The 22,192-nt window shown below is 33.9% G+C and overlaps 1 protein-coding gene and 1 pseudogene across 2 annotated transcripts; both read right to left on the bottom strand.

Annotated features, from left to right (window-relative positions):
* Nucleotides 1-4,771: 4,771 nt before the first annotated feature.
* Nucleotides 4,772-8,111, bottom strand: LOC118060810 (amidase 1). Of its 2 annotated transcripts, XM_035074090.2 has the most exons (9): nt 7,935-8,111; nt 7,525-7,677; nt 6,802-6,926; nt 6,594-6,719; nt 6,108-6,290; nt 5,708-5,855; nt 5,463-5,631; nt 5,190-5,324; nt 4,772-5,098 (listed from the first exon to the last, which is right to left on the bottom strand). In XM_035074090.2, the coding sequence occupies exons 1-9, from the start codon at nt 8,042-8,044 to the stop codon at nt 4,955-4,957; spliced, it is 1,293 nt and encodes a 430-aa protein (XP_034929981.1). In that variant the 5' UTR covers nt 8,045-8,111; the 3' UTR covers nt 4,772-4,954. The 2 variants fall into 2 exon arrangements, with proteins under 2 accessions (XP_034929981.1, XP_034929984.1); XM_035074093.2 differs by lacking the exon at nt 7,935-8,111 and having other exon boundaries at nt 6,802-6,921.
* A 7,741-nt stretch (nt 8,112-15,852) lies between these two features.
* On the bottom strand, nt 15,853-21,689 carry LOC118060812 (root phototropism protein 3-like; annotated as a pseudogene).
* Between the last annotated feature and the right edge of the window lie 503 nt (nt 21,690-22,192).

A 22,192-nucleotide genomic window follows, 5' to 3' on the forward strand; every position in this document is an offset into this window, starting at 1 on the left:
TTGTTTAAAGCAGAAGAATGCTGTTGACAGGTCAGCATTTACGAGGTTAAAAAAACATAGTTGTAACTTGTAACTTGCAAGGCTGTTTAGAGAAATTTTGATATATATATATATATATTATTCTAATATATTTTTAAATAAAACAAATTTTTTAAAAAATCTCTACAGTAATTACAAACACACTGTAAAACAGGCTAAAAATTAACCATGAAAAAAGCAGAAAAATGTTGTTAAGAGGGTTAGGCTATAAAATACATGAATGTACAAGGCACAAATCTCAAAAGAGAATATCTATTCCAATTTTATTTTTTTAAATAAAAATAAAAATAATAATATTTTAATAAAAAATTCATCAAGATTAGAAAGTTAAATATGCGACTTAGTTATAATATTAAAATAGCCCCATTAAAAATAAACTAAGTAAAACCATGAAACTCAATTATAAAACAACTCAATATTTTAGGGTAAAAATAATGTTTTTTTAAGCAACAAAAAAAATTGTTAACCATGGTTAACTCATTAATCCGGTAACTTGGTTCATAAGATTGTGATAACTTCATAGAAAAAAAATTAAAGACTAATTCCCAATAAATTAAATGTTAACGAATAAATTTGAAAAAAAAAATAATAATTTGAAAAGGATATGAAAAAAAGATCAAAGTCAACCGGTGTTAACCTTCAAATCCGTGATTCTAGTCATGAGTGTGAGACCAACCTCATAGAAGAAAAATCCTAAAAAATAATAAAGTGAAATTATATATCAATAAAATATTAAAAGATAAAATTGAAAAAAAAATACAAATAAAAGAGCTCCAAAACAAATGAAATAACAATAAAAAAAATAAAATCTAAATTTAATATAAAACCATTTTGAAATCAAATGTGTTGGAATGAAATTGAAAACAATAATCAAAAGAATAAGATCAAAATAAATACAAAAAATAAATAACACTTTTTAAATTTTTGCAAGGATAAAAGAGAGAAAAAGAGTGAGTTTACAAAAAAAAAAACTAGCGGAGCTCAACCACTCCACCACTATCAACACATGGGGCACTTATGGAAAAAACACATTGAGCCGTTTTAAACATCATCCTGAAAAAGCAGCATCTGGACAAGAGACGACGTTGCACACATTGCTTAAAGGGTGCAATAGTTGCTCACTTGTTGTCAACTTTTTTAAATTAATATCTTACTTAATGAAAATGCCAAATCATCCATGGTTCAACTGTTAATTAAAAAAATACCAGAATAAAAATACACAATTGCCCCTTGTTGTAAGTTTTATTTCTTATGTTCTCAAGGGTATAAAGATCTTTACACTATGCTTGTGAAATGTTAAAAAACTAAATTGTTTCCAATCAATAGTATAATGACTTATGAGTTTTGTCAAAAAGATCAAATTACCCCAAGAACAAGTTAATTGTTTTTTGTTAGAAGGAAAAAAAGTAATTATTCTATTTTGATGAATAGTGATATGTGTTGATATCCAATGTTTTCTTGATGGCCTTCAATTTTTTATTTTTTTTAATTAGTATCTTCAAATTAATTTGTCTTGGTTATTAGAAAATTAACTTTCCAAGTCTTTGAAGCAAAAAGAGAAAAAAAAAAAAACAGGAAAATGCATCAGCAAAAACATGCATCCAAGTCCACAAAGAAAAAGAGGAAAATAACTTGACTTTAGTGGTGAAAATTGTTTAATTTTATATTTAGCATGAAAGGTTGGTTAGTGTTAAGAACCATCTCAACCCAATAGCTTAAGCTGGTTAGGTGAGGTGTTCAAGATATAATTTATATTATTCTCTAACATACTCCCAATTCAAATGAAAACTCTTTGGACTTGAAACTTGCACATGACCCACATTACTTTGTGTATAATTTTTATTAAATAAATAGATTATGAGATTCGAACTCTCGACTATTTGGTTATTAAGGTTCTGATACCATATTAAAAAACCATCTCAACCTAATAGTTTAAGCTCTTAGATAAAATTTCAAGATATGATTTATATTATTTTTTTTATAATTAATATAGTGAGAACTTGGAAGAAGAGTGCTATTTGAGTCAAAATTGGCGTCCTGAGCAGGATGGCAACCATCATCGAATGGGTACTATGGGTGCAATTGCTACTTCCCTGTACCTCTCCTCCCTTTAACTGTGCAAAGAATAAGTGACCACCTTGCTCTTCTTTGAATGGAATGCAAATATTTTTTTTTGGTTCTTCAAATTATCCCCGAGCTATTTCCGAGGACTTCTTCTTCGAGATTCTTCAATGCGTCAAGACGAGGACATCTCCTAACAAAATTTACTGCATTTATAGGGCTCGAACCGATACCATTTATTTAAACGACTAACAAGTGATTTTGGTGATGTAGTCGGATTTACCATAATGAGTAATTTTCAACAGTCAAGTGTTATAATTAGATGAAAATCTGCCACAAACAGATTAGATGAATAACCTAATAAATATATTTATAGACCGATATGATAAGTCTAGGTTTAAGAGAGAGTTTGGTCATGCCAGATTTGAGTGGTTGAGTGGTGACTCAAAATGTTCATAATTTTTATTCAATTGTTGGATCACGTTTAAATTTTTTTTATTGGAATTGAATCGGATTAACCATTATCCCAATTCAATGTAAGAATAATAATAATATTAGTAATAATAATAATAGTTTTAAAACTTGATTTTGAGGTCAGACCCATGTCATAGGCTGAACTATTGACCCATGTTAATACAGAGATAAAAATGATTATTATTATATTTTTAAAATTTGATTTGAGAGTCGACTCGAGGTTAGGCCCCGAGTTAAAGTTTGGGTTAACCTTTAAACTAGATTATATAAAAATAAAAATAATTATTATCATACTATGCTTTGGAATATTTTACATAATTGTAGTGTCGGTAATCGTAGCAGTTCTGTGCATAATTTCGTACCGGCGACGTGCATGGTTTTGCTTGATCGAAGCCTGCATTGAAACTTGTTACTATTTTGTCTTGGACGGCTTTTATAAGCTTTCCAGCTTCAGATGTTTATCGGGTCTCTCTGTACTTCATTTCCTCCCGCAATTCCCAGCTTGAAATAATAAACTACCCAGATGTTTGTGGAATGCATAAACGCAGATTTGTTTCACCTGTAATTAAACTTTCACTTGCAATGTAAGCTCCAATGGTTTCTAATCCCTTAAATATGCATGAGCCGATCTCCTAATGCATTAAATGCTCGTATGCATAACAGTAGATGCTGTCAATGATAAACAGTGAGAGTTTAAAGCAAATGTTTACATAATTGCGAGAACTGGGAAACAATAAACAATCGTAGAACATAGAAATTTCTTTCTTTTTTGTTTCTAATATGTAGAAATTGTTAATCTTGAGCCATTTACATGTCGATATGTTTCAATCAAGTCAAGTTTAAGACTTCCAGATGGGATGTACTCTTAAAACATATTTATAGAACAGGTCAACCTGATAATCTACCCACCAAGAGCCTAATTCAAGCCGAATTTTACTTTAAAGATTCTGTAGATTATGTTGGTTGATTTTGTAGATTATTTGAAGATTATCTAAACTAAAACATAATAAGTCTTGACAGTGGAAAAGTTGATCTATCTGATTTCGCTTTATGCACTATAAAAGTGAATCACTCCAGTCTTGGGGGAAATCTATTTGAATATCTGCATTAAATTTGTGTCTAAATATTCTTGAGCTGCTATAAGTTTAATCCTGAGGTTAGACCATATTCCTTCACTGTAAATCATGGAAAAAAGCTTACCAATACATGGTAGGTAGAGTCAGACAAGAAAGAATCTTATCGCTGCTAAATAGTACAGCTGCCAAGAAGATTCAGGTATCAAAATTATCTGCATTATGATGCTTCATTGATTCACATGTCATACATGTCTATCCCCAATTATGAAGTGTTTTGCCTTTAAACTTCTAAAAAAACGGCTGAGTTTTCTTTGCCCTGTAGAAGAATCTGTGCTCAGATTTTAGCTTTCATGTCATTTTTTGTGTACACAACTTCCCATGGTTTCAAGAAATGAATATTTGAATAGATTAGTTTTCTAGAGAAGAAGCCATGGAGGAAAGGGTACCCTCCCCAAGATTCAATCAGGAAATTTTACAGGTGGATCTGAAATCTTTGAGATAGTAGTGAAGTGTTCTGCTATGGACGGAAGGTTCGAAACAAGCAAACACGTGGTTCGTTGGAAATTGGAATGCCTAGGATTAACATGCACGGATGTTAAGGCATCCATAAAAAAAACCTACAACTCTGAAGTCATTTGTGCTTTCCTAAAAGATGAAGATTGGAAAGCTGAGAAAGAAGGCATCGGTGAGGGCGTGAAGAACTTCAGAGTATCAATCAACCTTAGGACAGTACGAGGTCAGCCCTGCTAAGAAAGCTGGTGTGAAGATGATGTTTCAAGTGCAAACAACTCTGGTGTGTACAGGTTATGAAATCTCTGGATCTGCATGCATTATTACCAACTCTTAAATATGGAAGGCTTGATTGTCTAGTAATTAATTTATAAATGATTATGTTGTAATATTATTATATGCTTAATTATTTTCTTTTCTCTCAAATCATCATCATTTCCAGTCAACACTGTTAAAACGCATAACTTAACAGAATAGCGAGTTGAAAAATGCTGTACTTTCAAATTAATCCAGCTTTGATCAACTTTGCTCAAAATGGCGTTCTCACCTATCTGCTTGAGAGTTGGAGCTCACTACTGTGTTTTTCTTCATCACAACAGAACAAAGAAAAGTAACAAAAATATAACAGAATAGAACATAATAGAACTATATTTTTGTTTTTTTATACCAAATCCAGATGGTGTTTCTGTTTCTCTGTAGCGAGAATTATTTTTTTCATATCACCATTTTTTGTTCCAAATTTAACATTTGGATGGTTAGGTCAAGCTTACACTCTTAGATTCTCAGCCAGCAAGTTATTTTTCAGTGATCTCAACCTGTTCTTTGAGGGTACCATAAAGACTCTCGACAACATTGAGCAGGAAAGCATCTGAACCTTGTTTTGCCAACAATGAAACAGCTACAGGAAGATTGTCATACATCCCTAGCGGTATGCTAACCTGTATATTGGTAAGAAATCCACACAAGGAAATAATCCGGAAGTTCTATAGAGAACAATATAAAGTAAAATTTCATTACTATATATAGTACCTGGCAGAATCCTGATACTCCAGCAATGGACAGCAAGCTAAAAGCCTTAGCACGGAAGATTTCCAGTGTTGCTGGATCTGTTTGCAGTTTCGGTGGAGGCCCTGGAACAGTAGGGATAGCTAGGATACCAAAATCCTGCAATTGCAAGGAACTCATAACTGAACAGGAGCGTAATTTGGAGCCTAATAAAATGTAGAATATAATAGATTCTAAGTATATGATTTCTTCCTTGGCTAAATAAATCCATGCTCTGTAGTCACATGAGAGAGGTACCTGAAGGAGAGTTGAAAGGGCAGCGTGTAATTCAGTCTTTACAGAGTGGCAGGCATCAACGTTTTCCCCAGTTGTTCTTACAGCTTTCCATATCCTTCCTGATATTCCTGGACCCAATTCAGGTTTGACTGTAGTGATCCATTCACTATGGTTATCCTTGAATTCATACCTACACATCAAATAATAATGAAATTCAGGTTGATTGATCAAATCCATTCCAGGAAAATTCCGTTGAATTTTTGCACCTTTCTAGTGATCTCATGGCATTTGAGAGGGCTGCCAAAGATGGAATGTTATTCTCCAGTTCTTTTATATCTTTACTCGTAAAATGTTCGAGACTTGGAACTTTTTCCTTGACATAGTCCCCGAGGACCGTGTGCTTCAAAATATGGCCTGTGTAAACAAAAATAGCAAGTGATATCTCAGCAAATGATAACAAACTGATGCAAATACTATAATGCTCTTGGGCACCAAAAGCAATGTATCAGAACTAGTCTTTATTACGTGATATTCTATCAGTCATGTTTTGAATCAAAACTTAAAAATGAGTCTTAAAATACCTTGTGAAGTTAGAACAGTTATTTCAAAACTTCTGGTTTAGGGCTTGAGCAGTAGTCATGGTATCATAATTACAGATTAACTGACCTCCATATATCTTCTCCACTGATTTCACAAGAACTTGACCTAGTCGATCATTTGGAATGTTTGAAAGCTGGAAACAATCTTCTGCAATAATAACTTGACTAGGTTTGATAGGATCCATAACAGGCGATTGGAGCAGAATATGTCCTACCCGACTCAGAATCACAGGGTCCCTGGCAAACCATCCTGGTCGAAAAATTAGTGTCAAAACAGTGAACCACCAGATTAGAGTTTATTACAAACAAATGCAGACAAAGAACTGTATGGGCAACCTCAAACAAACTAGAAACAACAACTAGTTTCATAAGAACTGAACTTTTATCAATGAAGTAAAATTTCAACAATGTAGTTGTCTTATGCAGCTCATTATTCAAAAGTCTAGAATGTTGCCATGAATATTGGAAGCTCAAAATACTTGCTGGTTAGTTTATTGGCTCACCTGTTTGCAATAAAATTCAAAATGAAACCATTACATGCTCCGTTTCTTACCCACAGTATCAAAACTCTGTGCCAAGGGAACAACTCCTGCACTCGGAACAGCATCGTATGAAGGTCGAAACCCCAAAATTCCACAATATGATGCAGGGACTCTTACACTTCCTCCAGTGTCAGTACCTGTTGTCGAGAGAACATTTTACTTCACTTTACCTATGACAAATCAAAATACATCAAGAATCATTCAGATTGGAGAATTTACCCAAGGAGAAGTCTACAATTTTTGCACCAACCGCAACGGCAGACCCACTTGAAGATCCTCCGGGTACACGATCGGGAGCACATGGATTTGTAGGTGTGCCGTAATGTATATTTTCTCCATCTATACTGCCTCATAAAAAGGAGTTCATATACATCAACAACTAAACCTCAACAAATAAAAGTGGTTTATAAGTAATGAATGTTATGGGAGGTTTCATAGTACAGTTGACCTTCTAAAAGGTGCTGCAAGACTCTCGAAAGATGAGGGGCTATCTAGAATTCTCAACTCTTGTGTTTATAATTAAATTTACATGTGCTATTAAGATGAATCACTGGATTCAATAAGATGGTAAGTTTTAAAAATGATTATACTAAGCCTGTATATGTTCATAATCCTTGCAACTTTTAACAAACCCACAACTTCGCTTCAATTACTTAAAGTTACGAAACGCTTATCCTTTGTCTTCAAAACACTAATACAGTAAAAAATTGAGTTCATGTTATAACACAAGTTTCAGAATTATTTTCCAACAAGGACTTATGAAAAATCGTGAACTCTCTGTAGAACTTAACTCCAGAACTAGTTTTTTACATGTTGATCTTGTGTAATTTTATTGGGGTATAATCCAATATTCTCCAAATGAATCCTGTTTAATCATATCCTATGATGGCATGAGCTCTTGTTTAAGAAAATTGGAAAAGGAAAAGGCTTTCGCCTTCTTACCTGTAAGCCATTTCATCCATGACAGTTCTGCCAACACAGGTGGCTCCTCCTCTTAAGACGGCCAAAACAGCAGGAGCAGTTGAGGTAGCAGCAGAATGAGTCCTTGCCCAGTCAGGATGACCAAATCCAGTCACATATCCCTCCATATCAAATCTATTTCCATAATTCAACTCACAAAAAACAAATTCATCAATCACTACAAGAAAAAAGAACAATTCATATAGAAGTTTGCAAAGACACAAACACCACCACTTGCAAAAACATAAACCCAAAACCAAGAATTAGAAACTTGGCCTAGAAGCTTGAAAATAAATAAAAGGACACCCCTTTCCTTTACTCTTTTCTAAGGACTTAAAGTATCTTTGTCGAGGAAATGAAGGCAAAGGAAAAGGTAAATCGAAGGGACTTACATATCTTTAACTGCAAAAGTGAGGCCCTGCAATGGTTGATCATGAGCTGAAGAGGTAAGTTCAAGCACAAACTTGTCCACGAAAGCTCCATAATCCGGGTCTCTTGCCATGTCTGGTCCTGTTCTAGCTAGTGTGTGTGTGACTGTAACGGGACTCTGTCGAGTCTATCCCAAACGTTGTATAAAGCAGAAAAATGCTGTTGACAAGTCAGCATTTACGAGGTTAAAACAACATAGTTGTAACTTGTAGGACCGGCTCAGAATTGACCACAAAAAAAGCAGAAAAATGTTGTTCAGAGAGTTTGGCTATAAAATACATGAATAGTACATATGATACTTGTAAAACCCATTCTCGTACCAGGCACAAATCACGAATGAGAGTGTCGATTTCAATTTTTTACTTAAATAAACATTAAAATAATTTTATTTTGACGGAAAAAATATATTTTCTCAAAAAAGCTGACAGAATGAAGGTTAAGTGGCCCCATTCCAAATTGGATCAGCAGCCTTTCGATGTTGAGTGTCATCCTTCTAAGAGCCGATCTTTTTAACGCTTGTTTTCCTGTTCAGTTATGCTTGTTAAAACAATTAAGCATGTTAGACCTTTCCCACAATAAATTTTCTGGTCCTCTACCCTCTTGTTTGAGCAAGTTAACTTCTATGTCTACTGTTGAGAAATCCATTGATATCCCTTCTTTAAATGTTGGCAGCGGGGAGTATTCTTTGGGAGACATACCGAGAGCAGACATAGGAGGAAGAGATTTTTATCCTGGAAGCGCAACAACGTATCCAGCCCTCAGTGTAGAAGAAGTTGTAGAGTGTACAACGAAAAGAAACACCTACAAGTACAAGGGTTATATCCATTATTTCATGTCGGCTATTGATCAGATTCACTGGTGAAATCCCTTCAGAGTTTGGAAGCTTAGGAGAGATACATGCACTCAACCTTTCACACAACAATCTCACGGGATCCATTCCGGCGACACTATCAAACTTGAAGCAAATTGAGAGCTTGGATCTTTCTCACAACAACTTGAATGGTGGAATCCCCCCACAACTTTCCGCTCTGTATGTACTCTGGAAGTTTTCTGTGTGGCATTCAATAATTTGTCAGGTAAAACTCCAGAGTTGAAAGATCAATTTGGGACCTTTGATGAAAGCAGTCACGAGGGGAATCCTTTTCTTTGCGGACCTCCTTTACGAAGCAATTGCGGCGAAATTGAATCAGAACCATCCACACCGATGCCAGATGATTCAAATGGGGAAAGAGAAGATGATGGTCCCATAGACATGAACATTTTCCACATAAGCTTTGGAAAAACTTACATAATTGTGGTGTCGGTAATCGTAGCAGTTCTGTGCATAAATCCGTACTGGCGACTTGCTTGGTTTTACTCGATCGAAGCCTGCTTTGAAACTTTTTACTACTTTGTCTTGGACAGCTTTCATAAGCTTTCCAGCTTCAGATGGCTACAGCCAATAGGGTCTGTGTACTCCATTTCCTTCTGCAATTTCTAGTTCGAAATAATAACTTCGATGTTTTTGGAATGCTTAAACGACAAAAATTTGTTTCACTAGTTACAAAATTTTAACTGCTTGCTGCTTAACACAAAGGGTTCTGATCTTAAAATATGCATGAGTTGATGCCCTAGTGTATAGATTGTTAACATGCATAGCATTAGATGCTATCAATGAAAGACAGTATAGTTTCAAGCAAATGTTTAAACTGCGAGAACCAAGGAAACGTAAACAGGCATAAACATAGGAACATGAGGCTGTTCCTTTCTTTTTTTTGTTTTCGTTTGATTTTTTTGTTATAAACACAAAATTAACGGGAATTGGAATTAATTTGGAAAGTTTCATTTTAGTGGTGATCGTAGCTTAATTTGATAAATTTTTTTTAATAATAAAAAAAAACTAGGAAACAAAAAATTGAACACCAACCAATTCGAATCCAAAGTTATACTTGTTTTTAATGAAAGAATGTTTAGGGATCCAGATATTTAAAAATGTAAATGTGGTTTCTTTTAAAAATGTTTTTTTTTTTGTTAAAATATATTAATATGATATTTTTTTTATTTTTAATATCAGCGTATCAAAACAATTCAAAACATACAAAAAAATTTAATTTTTAACAAAAAAAACTTTATTTTTTTTAAAAACACGAGTACAACCGCGTTTTCAAATACTCACGGGTTTAGTCTATAAATATATCTGCTAAACATTACATAGTTCAATTACAACAAATCTGCATTTGAAAGCTTAGATTTCCCGTAATCTCCTGCATCATGTGGTTTCTAATTAAGACCCTATTTGAAAAGGACATTGAAGATACAGATTCATTTCAGAAGTTTCCAAAAAAACAGTAATTTATAGGAAGAATTTTGCATTCACTCTCATCAGAGTCAGCATCAAAGATATACAAGTACGAACTACATGTAGACTTCATCATAAGCTTCGATGTTCAAAACTGAACCAAGAAACAATTCCAACCCATCCACAAATCGATCTGTTTTTGGTGTCAGAAAAGGCCTCGTTACAATAGATGCTAGAGCTTTGAACTCTTCTTGTTTCGCTCCATGTAACAATAATTCCATACAATTATTAACTAACAAAAATCTCGAAATGTTAAATTTCATAGGAAAGTGTTGCGTAGGTGATGTAGTTGAGGTTTTAAGCAGTCAGTTGTGGGTCTACCACAATTATATAAAGGGATTTGCTACTAGCTAAACAATTACATGGATAGTCTAATAAATATATATATTGACCAGTAGGATAAATCAAAATCCAAAAGGATATTTAGCCGTGTTAGATCAGAATAATAATTTAAAATGACTATAATTTTTAATTTGATCGTTACATTACACTCAGATTTTTATAGGATTTTCTAGAGTTGTTTGCGCTATAGTAACCATTGCATCATTATGCGGACCGTCAAATTTTTAGATATTAAAAATCTCATCAAGATCCTGAATTAAGTAGTTTTTTATTTTATTTTTTATTTTTATTTTCGGATTTTGTCTGTAAATGTATTAGGCAAAATATGAAAATTGGTCATAGTTATGATTCTTTCAGGTCTTTGATGGTTAGGATTCCTTGAACATTATAGAATAAAAAGGAATTAACAACATCTACATGTTCTTTTATATATATATATATATAAAGAAAAACCGAAAGAGAACTACATCTATTTGTTGGTAACCTTTTTGCATGAAAGAAGAAATATATATTTAGTATTTGATCAGCAGACACGTATCAAAACCAAAACATAGGTTATATAGGCAATAGAAGGTGTTAAAACACCTAACATACAAGAGAACCAAAACAAATCTGCAGAGATCAAGGACACGCAGAAGTTAATATAAAATGATCATGTTATGACAAGGGATGCATATTGATAAGTCAAATTCTAAGAAGAAATTCTTACGAGTCAAACAAGCTTTCCGATGAAAATATGTAAAATTTTATATTTAAATATTGAATCGGGTGAAATTTGATCAGCATATTCTGCAGGCCCTACCCCTGTTAAATCAACAAGCTAGTGCCAGTCGACTAGTCGAGGCTGTTTTCATGTCTAAATTAGATTAAAAAGATGTTGTTTTAAGAATTTTTTTTTTTTGAATTTTTTAGTTTTTTTTTTCAGAATTTTTTTTTTTTTTGTTTTAAAAATATTTTTAATTTTTTTTATTTTTTTTACTTGCTTCAAATTAATATTATTTTGATGTTTTCATATCATTTTATATGTTGATGTTAAAAATAATTTTTAAAAAATAAAAAAAAATGTTATTTTAATACATTTCCGAGTGGAAAAATACTTTTGAAAAGAAACCATAACTATACTTCCAAATATGCAGAATTAATGTTATTTCATTGAAGATATTAACAAGTTAAGAATTTTTTACATATTGAGAATTTATCAGATTAGAGTTTTCTCTGTAAGTTAAATTAGTACTTGAAAAATCATAGTCTTTTTCTTTCCGCTATATGCTGCATCTTACTATTTAGAGAGGGATCTATCATACATTTCCTTAATCAGATTCTACCCAGTCAATCTTCTATCTTTCATGTTCATTTATCTCGCTGTGCTTAGCATATATGAAATCAATCCATACACGTACATAAATTAGAACATAGATCTGTTTCCTTAATATGCATTGCCATAATTACTGACAGAAATTCCTTACAAGGCAATGAAAAATAAAATGCAGTGAATCATTTCCAATAACATATTTTCTTGTAAAAAATACTTCAATGGGCTATTAGATTGGAGAAAGAAAAAAAATGAAAATAGAGATTTTCAAGAAATGAAAAGTTGCTTCTCTGTGAGGGTATTCATTTTATTCCTTCCAGCAAAACCTGTTCTTTCTCAGTTTATATCCTTAAAAACATATCTGCCAACATTGTATTTTGCTACCCTTCTGTTGATTTTGAGTAAATTTTGCTGGATAATATCTAGAAAAATAGGCATTTCTTAAGATTGTGTAATGGATCAACATTATCCTGAGAAGAAGCAGAACACATTAGCGATTGACTGAAAAGCTGCTGCAAGAAATTTAGTTTCAGAAACTAGATTGAATTCATTGTACTGCTGAAAATGATGCTTTATGTGTGATTAACAAGTTCATGGACTCGGATCATTCTCATCTAAGCAGGGTAAAAAAGATAAACAGATATCATAAGGTCTACTCATCCTCCCAATTTTCCTTTCTCAGCAGAACATCGTGCTACAGCTCCCTTTACGTGCTTTCTTCAAAATGGTTTGTCGCTTTTCCTGCATCAACCTGCACAAAAATTATGCCAAATACTGTTATGTTTTGGATATATCAAAGATCAGTATGTAAAATAGGAATCATTATAGTAAACATACTGTTTGACTTGCCTCTTAAAACCTTAAGCTGTGCAATTCTAACCATGGTGTATATATTACTGAGAACTCAATTGTGTCAACAGTTGCGTTACCAGAGCAGCGGAAGCCAATCTCTTGATCATATCTGAGACCCCTCTTCTTGATGATGTGTCTGAAAGGCTGAAGAGAGTAAAAGAAATATTTTCTCCTTCGTGCAAATTCATATATATAGTGCTCCATTGTTGTATTAGAAGAAGCAGACTTCTCCTTTCTCTGCCCCACATCAGGAAATGGTTCAAACCAAAAGGCCTCCTTCTTTGCCAAACTTACCTTGTAAGTTTCTTGAGTATCAACATCATAGATTGATACTTCAACAGCCTTCCACGTATCCAAAGCGTCACGATTGGCCTCGGACATGTTCTCCAAAACATGATTGTTGAATTCCCTTGATGGTGAAATCTTAAGGCTGTCCCATCTCATACTGTCTGCTGTAAGCTTTATTCTATATGGCCAAGGGTTACTGGTTTCAGAACCACTGCTGCATACTCCTTTGCCTTTCATGCTAAGGCTACCTTGTTCGATGATATCTTGTTCATCCAATGTAATCTTCATCTTGAAGAGTGGAGAAAACATGGAGATGTGTGAAAGAGCAAAAACTTAAAACTTTGCTTTGTATTTGACACAAAGCCTATCATTTATCCTCTATTATTACAATTCATACTCTTCTTTTTCTCTCTGTAGTTACCATATACAGGTTTCATTTGTGTTAATGCAGCCATAGATATGACTTCGAGAAATGAACTTTGTTGTTACCAGCTCCAAAACAAGCTGTAATGAGTTTGGTGATAAGGTTGAAAAAACTCCAGTGAAAGGCTGCAAGCTGTAGTAAGCTCCTATAGATCAGCAACCAATCACGAAGAAACCATAATAAGTAAAGAGTACAGTCCATGGTAAAAGAATCTAATTACTATGGTTTAGCCTTCTCAAGAACTGATCCTCATAGTAGATTTGCATATTTATGAACTCATATTAGCTATTAAAATATGATATTAACTCCTACTAAGCCAATGAATAATGAGTTAATTTCCGAAATGAAAAATATTATCTTTGTAGTTTATGATGCATGCAATCGGTCTAATAAAATTTCAATGTTCCAAAGATTAAGATGAGAATCTAACGCAATTAGATAGGGAACTGCCCTAAGCAGATTGACTATATAGATGATATAACAAATATTTTTATGAACTATTAAAATAAGGATAGGTTCAATAAAAGATCTGATCACGCGAAACCTGTATGGTATTCAAAAAAAAAATTGTAACTTTATATTTAACTCTAAGAGATTCTCAAGTCCATGTTCCCTAAAGAAGGCACTTTGCTACATATCCCACGACTAGAAGTCCTCAAATTAGGCCCTAAAAATCTTGTTTGATTTATCTTTCCAGATTTTATGATATCTTTCCATGTTTTAGGATTTTGTTTTGTTACCCGGTAGAGATAATTTTTTCTGACCTATTTGAGTTGTAAATCTTTTTAAGAAAAAGACTTTATTTGCTTTATTTTTGGATAAATAAAACAATGAATTTAGAGTTCAAGCTTGCAGCCCTTTTTGTTTTTCAAATTTGTTTTTCTGTGATTGTTTTTATTGTCCTTATGCTTCCACTTGCTTCAGTTTACATTGGTGATGGTAACTTGTTCTGATATCCAATCTGTCAATATCACAAAATAGGCATGAAGAAAGAGTCATTAAGTCCAAGAACAATGAAGATAAAATTACTGATGCAAAAGGATTTTTAGGGAGAGAATATATCTTTTAGTTGTTGTTATTTTCTACTTAGTTTAGGAGAAAATTTTAATTAAATTTTTAGCAATAAAATTACGAATTAGAGTTCTTTCTGTTCTAACCATGAACAAAATATTTTCAATCTAACTCACACTTAATTGTTTTCAATCTAACTCTGTCTTTTTTATGCTTTTTTGCTGTCCTTTGTACTTCAATTCCCATCGATCTCTGTCAAGGCTATTCATTTTGTTTCTTTGCATAAGAATTTTTACATTTCATCTTTATCCCCTTCAGTGAAACATGTTTCTTGCTGCCCTCTCACATTTTTCCAATGCTGATGATATTTTATAGTGTGAAGAGCAAATGCTTTCCTAATGAGGCTGAGTGGTTGGACTTACCATATTTTCCATTTCAGTTCTGAAATTCATAATATGTCCTGGTTTGGAATTTTTAACTAAATGAAGGAGCAAATTAGGGTTGGTAATTTAATCCGATTTTGATTGATTCTGACCTGATTTAAATGGGTGGGTTTTTTTGGATAATTATTTTATTTAATGGGTAATGAATAAGATATAAATATTGTGAAATTCAAACTTGACACTTGACCCACAAGATACCCGAAACCTAATAAATAGGGTGTGTGTGAGAGAGAGAGAGAGAGAGAGTATTGAATATCGGATGCAATAAAGTTGTAATTCTGAGTAAGGAAAGGCAGATGATGATGAGCACACTGCTAATTTGAAGTCATTGAGCATCCTTCATTCGATTTTTTTTTTCTCAAGAATGGAAAACAATTCAAAGTTGTTATTTAGGTAAAACAGCTGTCTGGTTAGTTAATTTGTTAGTTCTGAGAAAAATATGTTAAATTTCTTTCTTGTGATGAGAACTACTCGGTCCACATATGAAGTGCATATGGCAAGAAGCATGTTGGTGACGTGACAAGATTTTGCTCATATTTTCATTTTTCACAATCTAATGTCCTGACATAGTTATAAAACCTACGTTGGTCTAACGGGTCGATTGAAAATTGGCCAACCTAAGATTATGACCGGTTTGATTTGAAAAAAAAAAAAAAAAAAATCAGTTAATTTAATTAAAAATTATTAACTAATTAACCTGACCCTTAACCCATTGGTTTTTTCTACAAAATATTTTTTGATCAAACCTAGTTGATCTAGGCTTATCGATCGGTTTGGATTTTAAAACTATGCCATGTATACCTCTACCTTATAATTGCCAAAGATTTCCTTTGCTAAGCTTTTACTACGACTACTATGCTGCGAAATTGGATGTCAAGAGAAGAAAATGGTATCAATATTGTCGTATTGATTCTCCATAGATTATATGGTAGTTCAGGTTCGGAAACATTTAAGAAATTTGCAATATCTTGGGATATTAATTCTATGCTACAGAATGCTCAGAACCGAAAATTCTCTTTGATATCAGGCATCCCTTGGCTCTTCTCTGGATCTGCATTTTGCATATTTGCAATTCACTTAGTTGCATCTTCATGTTCTCGACCTCTTTTCTCATCATCTTTATCTCATTCCGGGATGTCATCCATTCATTCTCCACACATCTATTTACCCTGATGATGGCCTGTGTCTTTGTTCTCTGGTAATTGGATCCAACGGATGTCATTGATCTTGCCATATTTACTTGTTCCAGAAGGATAAGCCGTGTTGTAATATTTACAGGCAGCCTGTCATTCCTCGCTGCGTGCTCAAGACCTTCTTTTGATAGTTTATGGTAGTCCATGGCTGTGCACACACTTGTTCTTGCTTCTTCTGTGAGTCTAGGATGTGCCTGCGTCATTGGCAAAGGAAACATGTAAACAAGGTGGCTTTGTTTAGTGAGATGAAAAAGGATTAAACTAGATTCAAAGTTTATTTAAGATGAACATCAACATGCACCGAAAAGTTTAAACCTTGCTGAACTGATAAAAAAGTAGCTTACACATTAATTTGATGTATCTAAACAGTAAAGGCTTAAGAGCAACCTCTTACATACCTTTAGGTATGCGTCTATGGCGGAATAGAGGTTGTCATGGCAGTATCGAGCATCGTTCGGCAATGCTTCTGCAAGTGACCGGAATTGTTCAACTGAAAGCTTGTCATCCCGTGAAACTTGTGCGAGATACCCATCTACCAACTTTCCGACAACAAGTAGTTTTGGAGTTGGGTTCTTCAACATAGAAGAAGCATAAGCTTCCACCACCCTGGAAACAGTTCCCAAATCATAAACAGTATCATCATTGCCATAATTCTTGACCAACAGATCAGAAACCCGACAGTTTTCCAATTTGAGAGCTATTCTTTTTTCTACCTCATTCAATAGTTCACTGCTAATTCTCATCATTATTCCCAGCTTGAGAAGGTGAAGCAGAAAATTGACAGAAACTGAATTTTCCTCCTCAGGAAGTATCCTAACCAAACTTTCTGTTGTAACTCTCAGTAGATGGTGGGTTAGATGTTTTGGCAGATTGTCTGGTCCAGAAATCCATTTTGCTGTCCAATAAGCTACGCATGATCCAACAAGTTCCGACCTCACTCCTCTCCTCTTGATGGATTTAATGACCTCAACAAAATGATCTATTCGAAGACATGAAACATCTTCAAACCACCAATTCTCTGCTATGCCTTTATGTTTCAAGTTTTCTGCATCATTTGCCAGAACATTCAAGCTAATTGCATCGTCTTCGCTGAGAGTAAATAACTTGGGATCTATGCAGGCCTTCCAAGCAATGGCGTCAGAGCACCGTTGCAGGATTTGCAACTTCATCGCCTACAAAGAGATTGATTCACAGCTTTTCAAAATCCGAAATATGTCTTTCCATGCTGAAAACAATACGAAACTTAGAAAAGCCTCTGTCTTGGAAATCAGATTTCCTTGTTCAAGATCATCACTCATTTCCAAGAAATGTGCAGCACAGTGTACTGGAGCAATGTTGGATGCTGTAAGATCAACCCTACATCCATAGCAGAACTTCACTACTAACTCAAAGATTTCAGATCCACCTGGAAAATTGTCTATTTGAATCTTGGGGAGGGTATCTTTTGCTCCATTGCTTCTTCTCTGGAATACTAATCTATTCAAGTATTCACTTTTTGAGACCATGGCAAGCTGAGCACACAGAAAATGACTGGAAGTTCAAATCTGAACAAAGATATGTCAAAAGAAAATGAGAGAGAGATAATCCAACGCATCATTTCAATGCTGAGAGAAGGATAGAAAGAGTTTGCTAGAACTGCTCCCTCGTTCCAATTTTTGTTACCTAAATCTTCTTTTCAACCATACCTATGTATGGATTCTATAATATCTAACAACTATAAGATTTTCTCTTGTCTGGATGTAACATTAATCCGTAAGCATGTTTCCATAACATTACAGAGAGGAATATGGTCCAACCTCAGGATAAAACCTCCAGCAGCTCAACAAATAATTAAACACAAATTTATCTACAATGATAATGCAGATGTTCATATAGATTTCATTTCCCACAAGACCAGTGTGATTCGATTTCATACTTCATAAAGAGTGGAAAGATTCACTAGGTCTAATTGATTAAAGCATGTTCAATGTACCTTATGCAACTGAAAGCTGGAATCTCCAACTTGTATGATCAAATCATTTGCAACTCTGGCGCAAACCGTCCTGCAGACAAAAAAACATCAGTTATAGTTGCAGAAGATGATTTTAGCAGATTAAAGGGGAATAATTGGATTTTCAGCGCCAATTTGAAGAAGAACATGCATAATCAAATGTTTTCACAGCAGGAAAAAGAGAGACTACCAGTTCTGGTTTCTTTTTTCTAGAGCTTCAGCAACCATGTTCTCATTAGCTGGAAGAATAACACACTTGTTATGATTCCTACCAGATACAGTAGCTTTTCCACTATCAAGACTTGTGCTTCCCATGTTAGCGTTGCTTTGTCAAAAGGAAAGAAAGCTGTGCTAATCCAACTTATAGATCCACTTCAGGTTTCTGCAACTATACGAAATAATTTGTAGGAAGTAGTTAAGCCATTAATAGGGTTAGGTGCCTTTTGCTATCTCCTGTCACTGCAAGCATAGGTGTGGCCAGTGGAAAGATAGAAACTTAAACCAGGATGATTGCTGTTCTAAATTCTCATCCACTAGCGTAGAGACATAAATTCCCCCCTTCTCTGTTAGAGGTGACCCCATAAGACTACATACCATAATCGACTCCAATTCAAATCAGAATAAGAGCAACTCTAATAACTCAGTGGTTTTTTTTTTTTCGTAAACAATACTTTGAATGCAATATAACCATGCTATGTATTTTTATATCATTTTAATATGTTAATATTAAAAATTAAAAAAATATTTTATAATACAATATTAAACATTCCCTTAATTATTAAATCCGGTCTGAGATTAATTTATAAAAAAAACTAAAATCACTAAATTATGGGATGAATGAGTTGTCAAATTAACCAAGATTAATATTTTTACTAAACTAATATTTGTTTGTTTTTATATAAAAAAACAAAACAAAACCTAGATTCGAGCCAAGGTTGTTAAAATCGCGATTGAACTCGTAAAATCGTATGATTTTACGAGTTAATATAGGCTAAACGTGCTAAATCGTTCACAAAACTCGAAAATAGGTAAAATCAGGTCAAAATCAGGTAAAATCGTTAAAATCGGGTGAAATTCTGCATGTCCTTCATAGGAAACTGAAAGGGTGGGGGGAAGCACTAAGTAGTTGAGGGTATTTTAAATTTCTGAAAAAGTTGAAATGCTAATAAAGCTCATCTCCTTAAGAAAAAAAAATTAAAATCGGGGCATCATATTTTATTAGAAACATGAAGCATTAATAAAAGATTGATTCTTGTATCGAAAATCTTTTTAAAACTATGACGATTATCACTAACATTATATGTTACCAAAGGAGAAAAGTAAGAGAAAACCTTTGAGATGAAATTCGAAGGGCTTGCATAGGCAACACTGACCCAGCCTTGGCATACCAACTGTTCTATTGGAAACTTACATTCTTCCTATCACCATATGCTAAAGAAAATGTGGTCCTACACCAGGGGAAATCATGCAATTGTTTTCCTACCAAGGCATTTTTCTTGAACACCAAAGCATGGAGACCTAACATGCCCTTTCCATAGGCTTAATCTAGAACTGGAAGTTCCCTTTTACTTTTCTTTTTTTTTCTTCCAGTTATTCAATGTGAAGATTTTATTCATTTTCTGCTATACATTTGAATTTATATGGTTAGCTTAGATGTTTGTGAACAATTTGAGTTTTTCTCCTTTTGTTTTCTTTTTGTATTTCAATATTGTGCTCAAATGTTTCGGATATGTTTTCCTGCTAGAAAATTATCAAGCACCCCACTAGTGAAGTATAAAAGCCTGAAAATAATGCTTTCTGCATTATTATGATATAATCTAATCAGTGGTAATGATTTATGGAGACGTTCCATTTAAGCTCAAAGCCATTCACAGCATTTGTGAAACTCTGCTTGAACTTAAATCAAGCAAACAAGAGAAGTTGCCATTTATGCTTTCATGGGAATTGACCATTTTCTGCTTTTGTGGCAGTTCCTAGGGAACTTAAGAAATCTTAGAGACTCGCATGCAGCTCTTGCTGTTGGATCTTCTGAAACAAAAGCTGGCGAGCCCTCTTCTGTTACAAGAATAATTTCAGAGTGCGAGTCTGCACTTACATTCTTAAATCGTGATCTTGGCATTCTCTCAGCTTCGATTTCACGTGAGAAAGGTAACAATGCATCATAAGACAGCTAAAAACTTCTGACATGACCTTAGAACTCTTTCTTTGGGAACTCATTTTTGTGGAATATTTACATTATGTTTAAAGGTTGATTGAATTGAACGTCACAATACCACTGTTATTTTAGTGAGTGTGCAGTGTTCACTATGTCGGAGTATATTAGTTTTGATTTGATTCTAGATTCCTCAAACCTTGAATATATCATGTGAAATGAATGGCAGGCTTCTGGTTATTTCTGATTAGAATGTAGGGAAAAATTTATTTAGTGTAGCTTCCTTAGTGATTTTCACTCTTTCATGCAATCATTAAATAGTCTTAGGCTTTCTTCTCTTTGACTTTTAATTGCAGTGAGGCCTGACTTTTCTGATGCCATACTGGATGAGTTAAGACTTATCTATATGTATATATTTGAGTTTTCAACTTGTTCTTTATTTTATTACCCAGGAACGCCAGAATTCAGCCACCAGCCTCCAACGAAAAAAAAAAAAAACCTAACAGAGAAAGACAGAGAGAAATCTTACAAGAAAGAAGTGAACTTTGCAGAGGAGATACAAGGGAAGGGTGCTTATATGGACTGCTGCCGAGGCCTAGGGGAGCTGTAAAATGTACCTGTACAACATACAATCAGAAGTTAGGGACGGTGTTGTAACAATGGCAATGAACAGAAACAAAACGATAGAAAAAAAAATTAAAGGAAAACAGGAAATGAAAGAACAGACCGAATGAAGATCTAGAGATGCAGATTAAAGAACGAAGATTGAAAGGCCGGGTGTGGCGTGTGGAAGCTTAGGAGAGGGCTAATGGTTTGCAAGATCTGGAGAATAGAGATGAAGATTGAAGAATAATTGAAACTTTGGAAGGTTGGCTGTGGCGTGTGGGAGCTTGGGAGGGGGTTGATGGTATGCGATGAAGTTTGAAGAACAATTGAAACTTTGAAAGGTAGGGTGTGGCGTGTGGGAGCTTGGGAGGGGGCTGGTGGTATGCTAGATCTGGAGAATGGAGATGAAGTTTGAAGAACAATTAAAACTTTGAAAGGTTAGGTGTGGAGTGTGATAAGGAATCTCTCATTTCCTTAATTATCAACGAAAATAAAGCACAAACATGGGTTTTCAATTCTGCCTACCTGGTTTGGTAAACAGTTTTATATATTCTGCACTTCCTCATATTGTTGTTGTCAATTTGACTAATTTGAAGAAACAAAAAATAATTAATTTGCAATTCTGACTAATTAATTTGCAATGCCGCAAGCACTAGATCAAGATATATAGATTCCTTTCAGTGCTTAAACATGGGTTTTCAATTATCAACGAAAATAAGCACAAACATGGGTTTTCAATTCTACAAACATTCCTTTCATTGCTCAAAAATAAAAAACCCAATTAAAGCAATCACAAACATTTACGCAAGCAATACAGTAAAATAAAAACCCAATAAAAAACTACAAATGGTTACCTTAAATGTAGATTTTTAAGCATTCAAAACAACAATTGTGTCTTTGACCTCTGCATTGAAAAGCAAATATAATAGAGGATAGACTAATTAATTAATTAAAAAGGAAAAAACATCATTAAAACTTACTGCTATAAAATCAAACTTTCTTCTTGAATCTACAGTAGTATAGTTCGTTTTAGACCCAATATCTTATCTGCAACCATAAAAATAAAAAAATTGCCAGAAGAAATTCAGCAAGGTCATTAATAAATTATGATCTTGTTGTAGAAGGGGCTGAAAAAAATGACAATGAGAAAATGTTGACAGGATGCATATGTGAAATGTTATAGAGATTCAGAGAAGTTCCATGTGTCTGTGATCTTGTATAAATAAAGAGGAAAGGCCAACTAGATAGTTTCTGGCTTCGAGCATTGGCG

This window comes from Populus alba, chromosome 13 (genome assembly GCF_005239225.2).
Source record: "Populus alba chromosome 13, ASM523922v2, whole genome shotgun sequence".
Lineage (NCBI taxonomy): Eukaryota > Viridiplantae > Streptophyta > Magnoliopsida > Malpighiales > Salicaceae > Populus > Populus alba.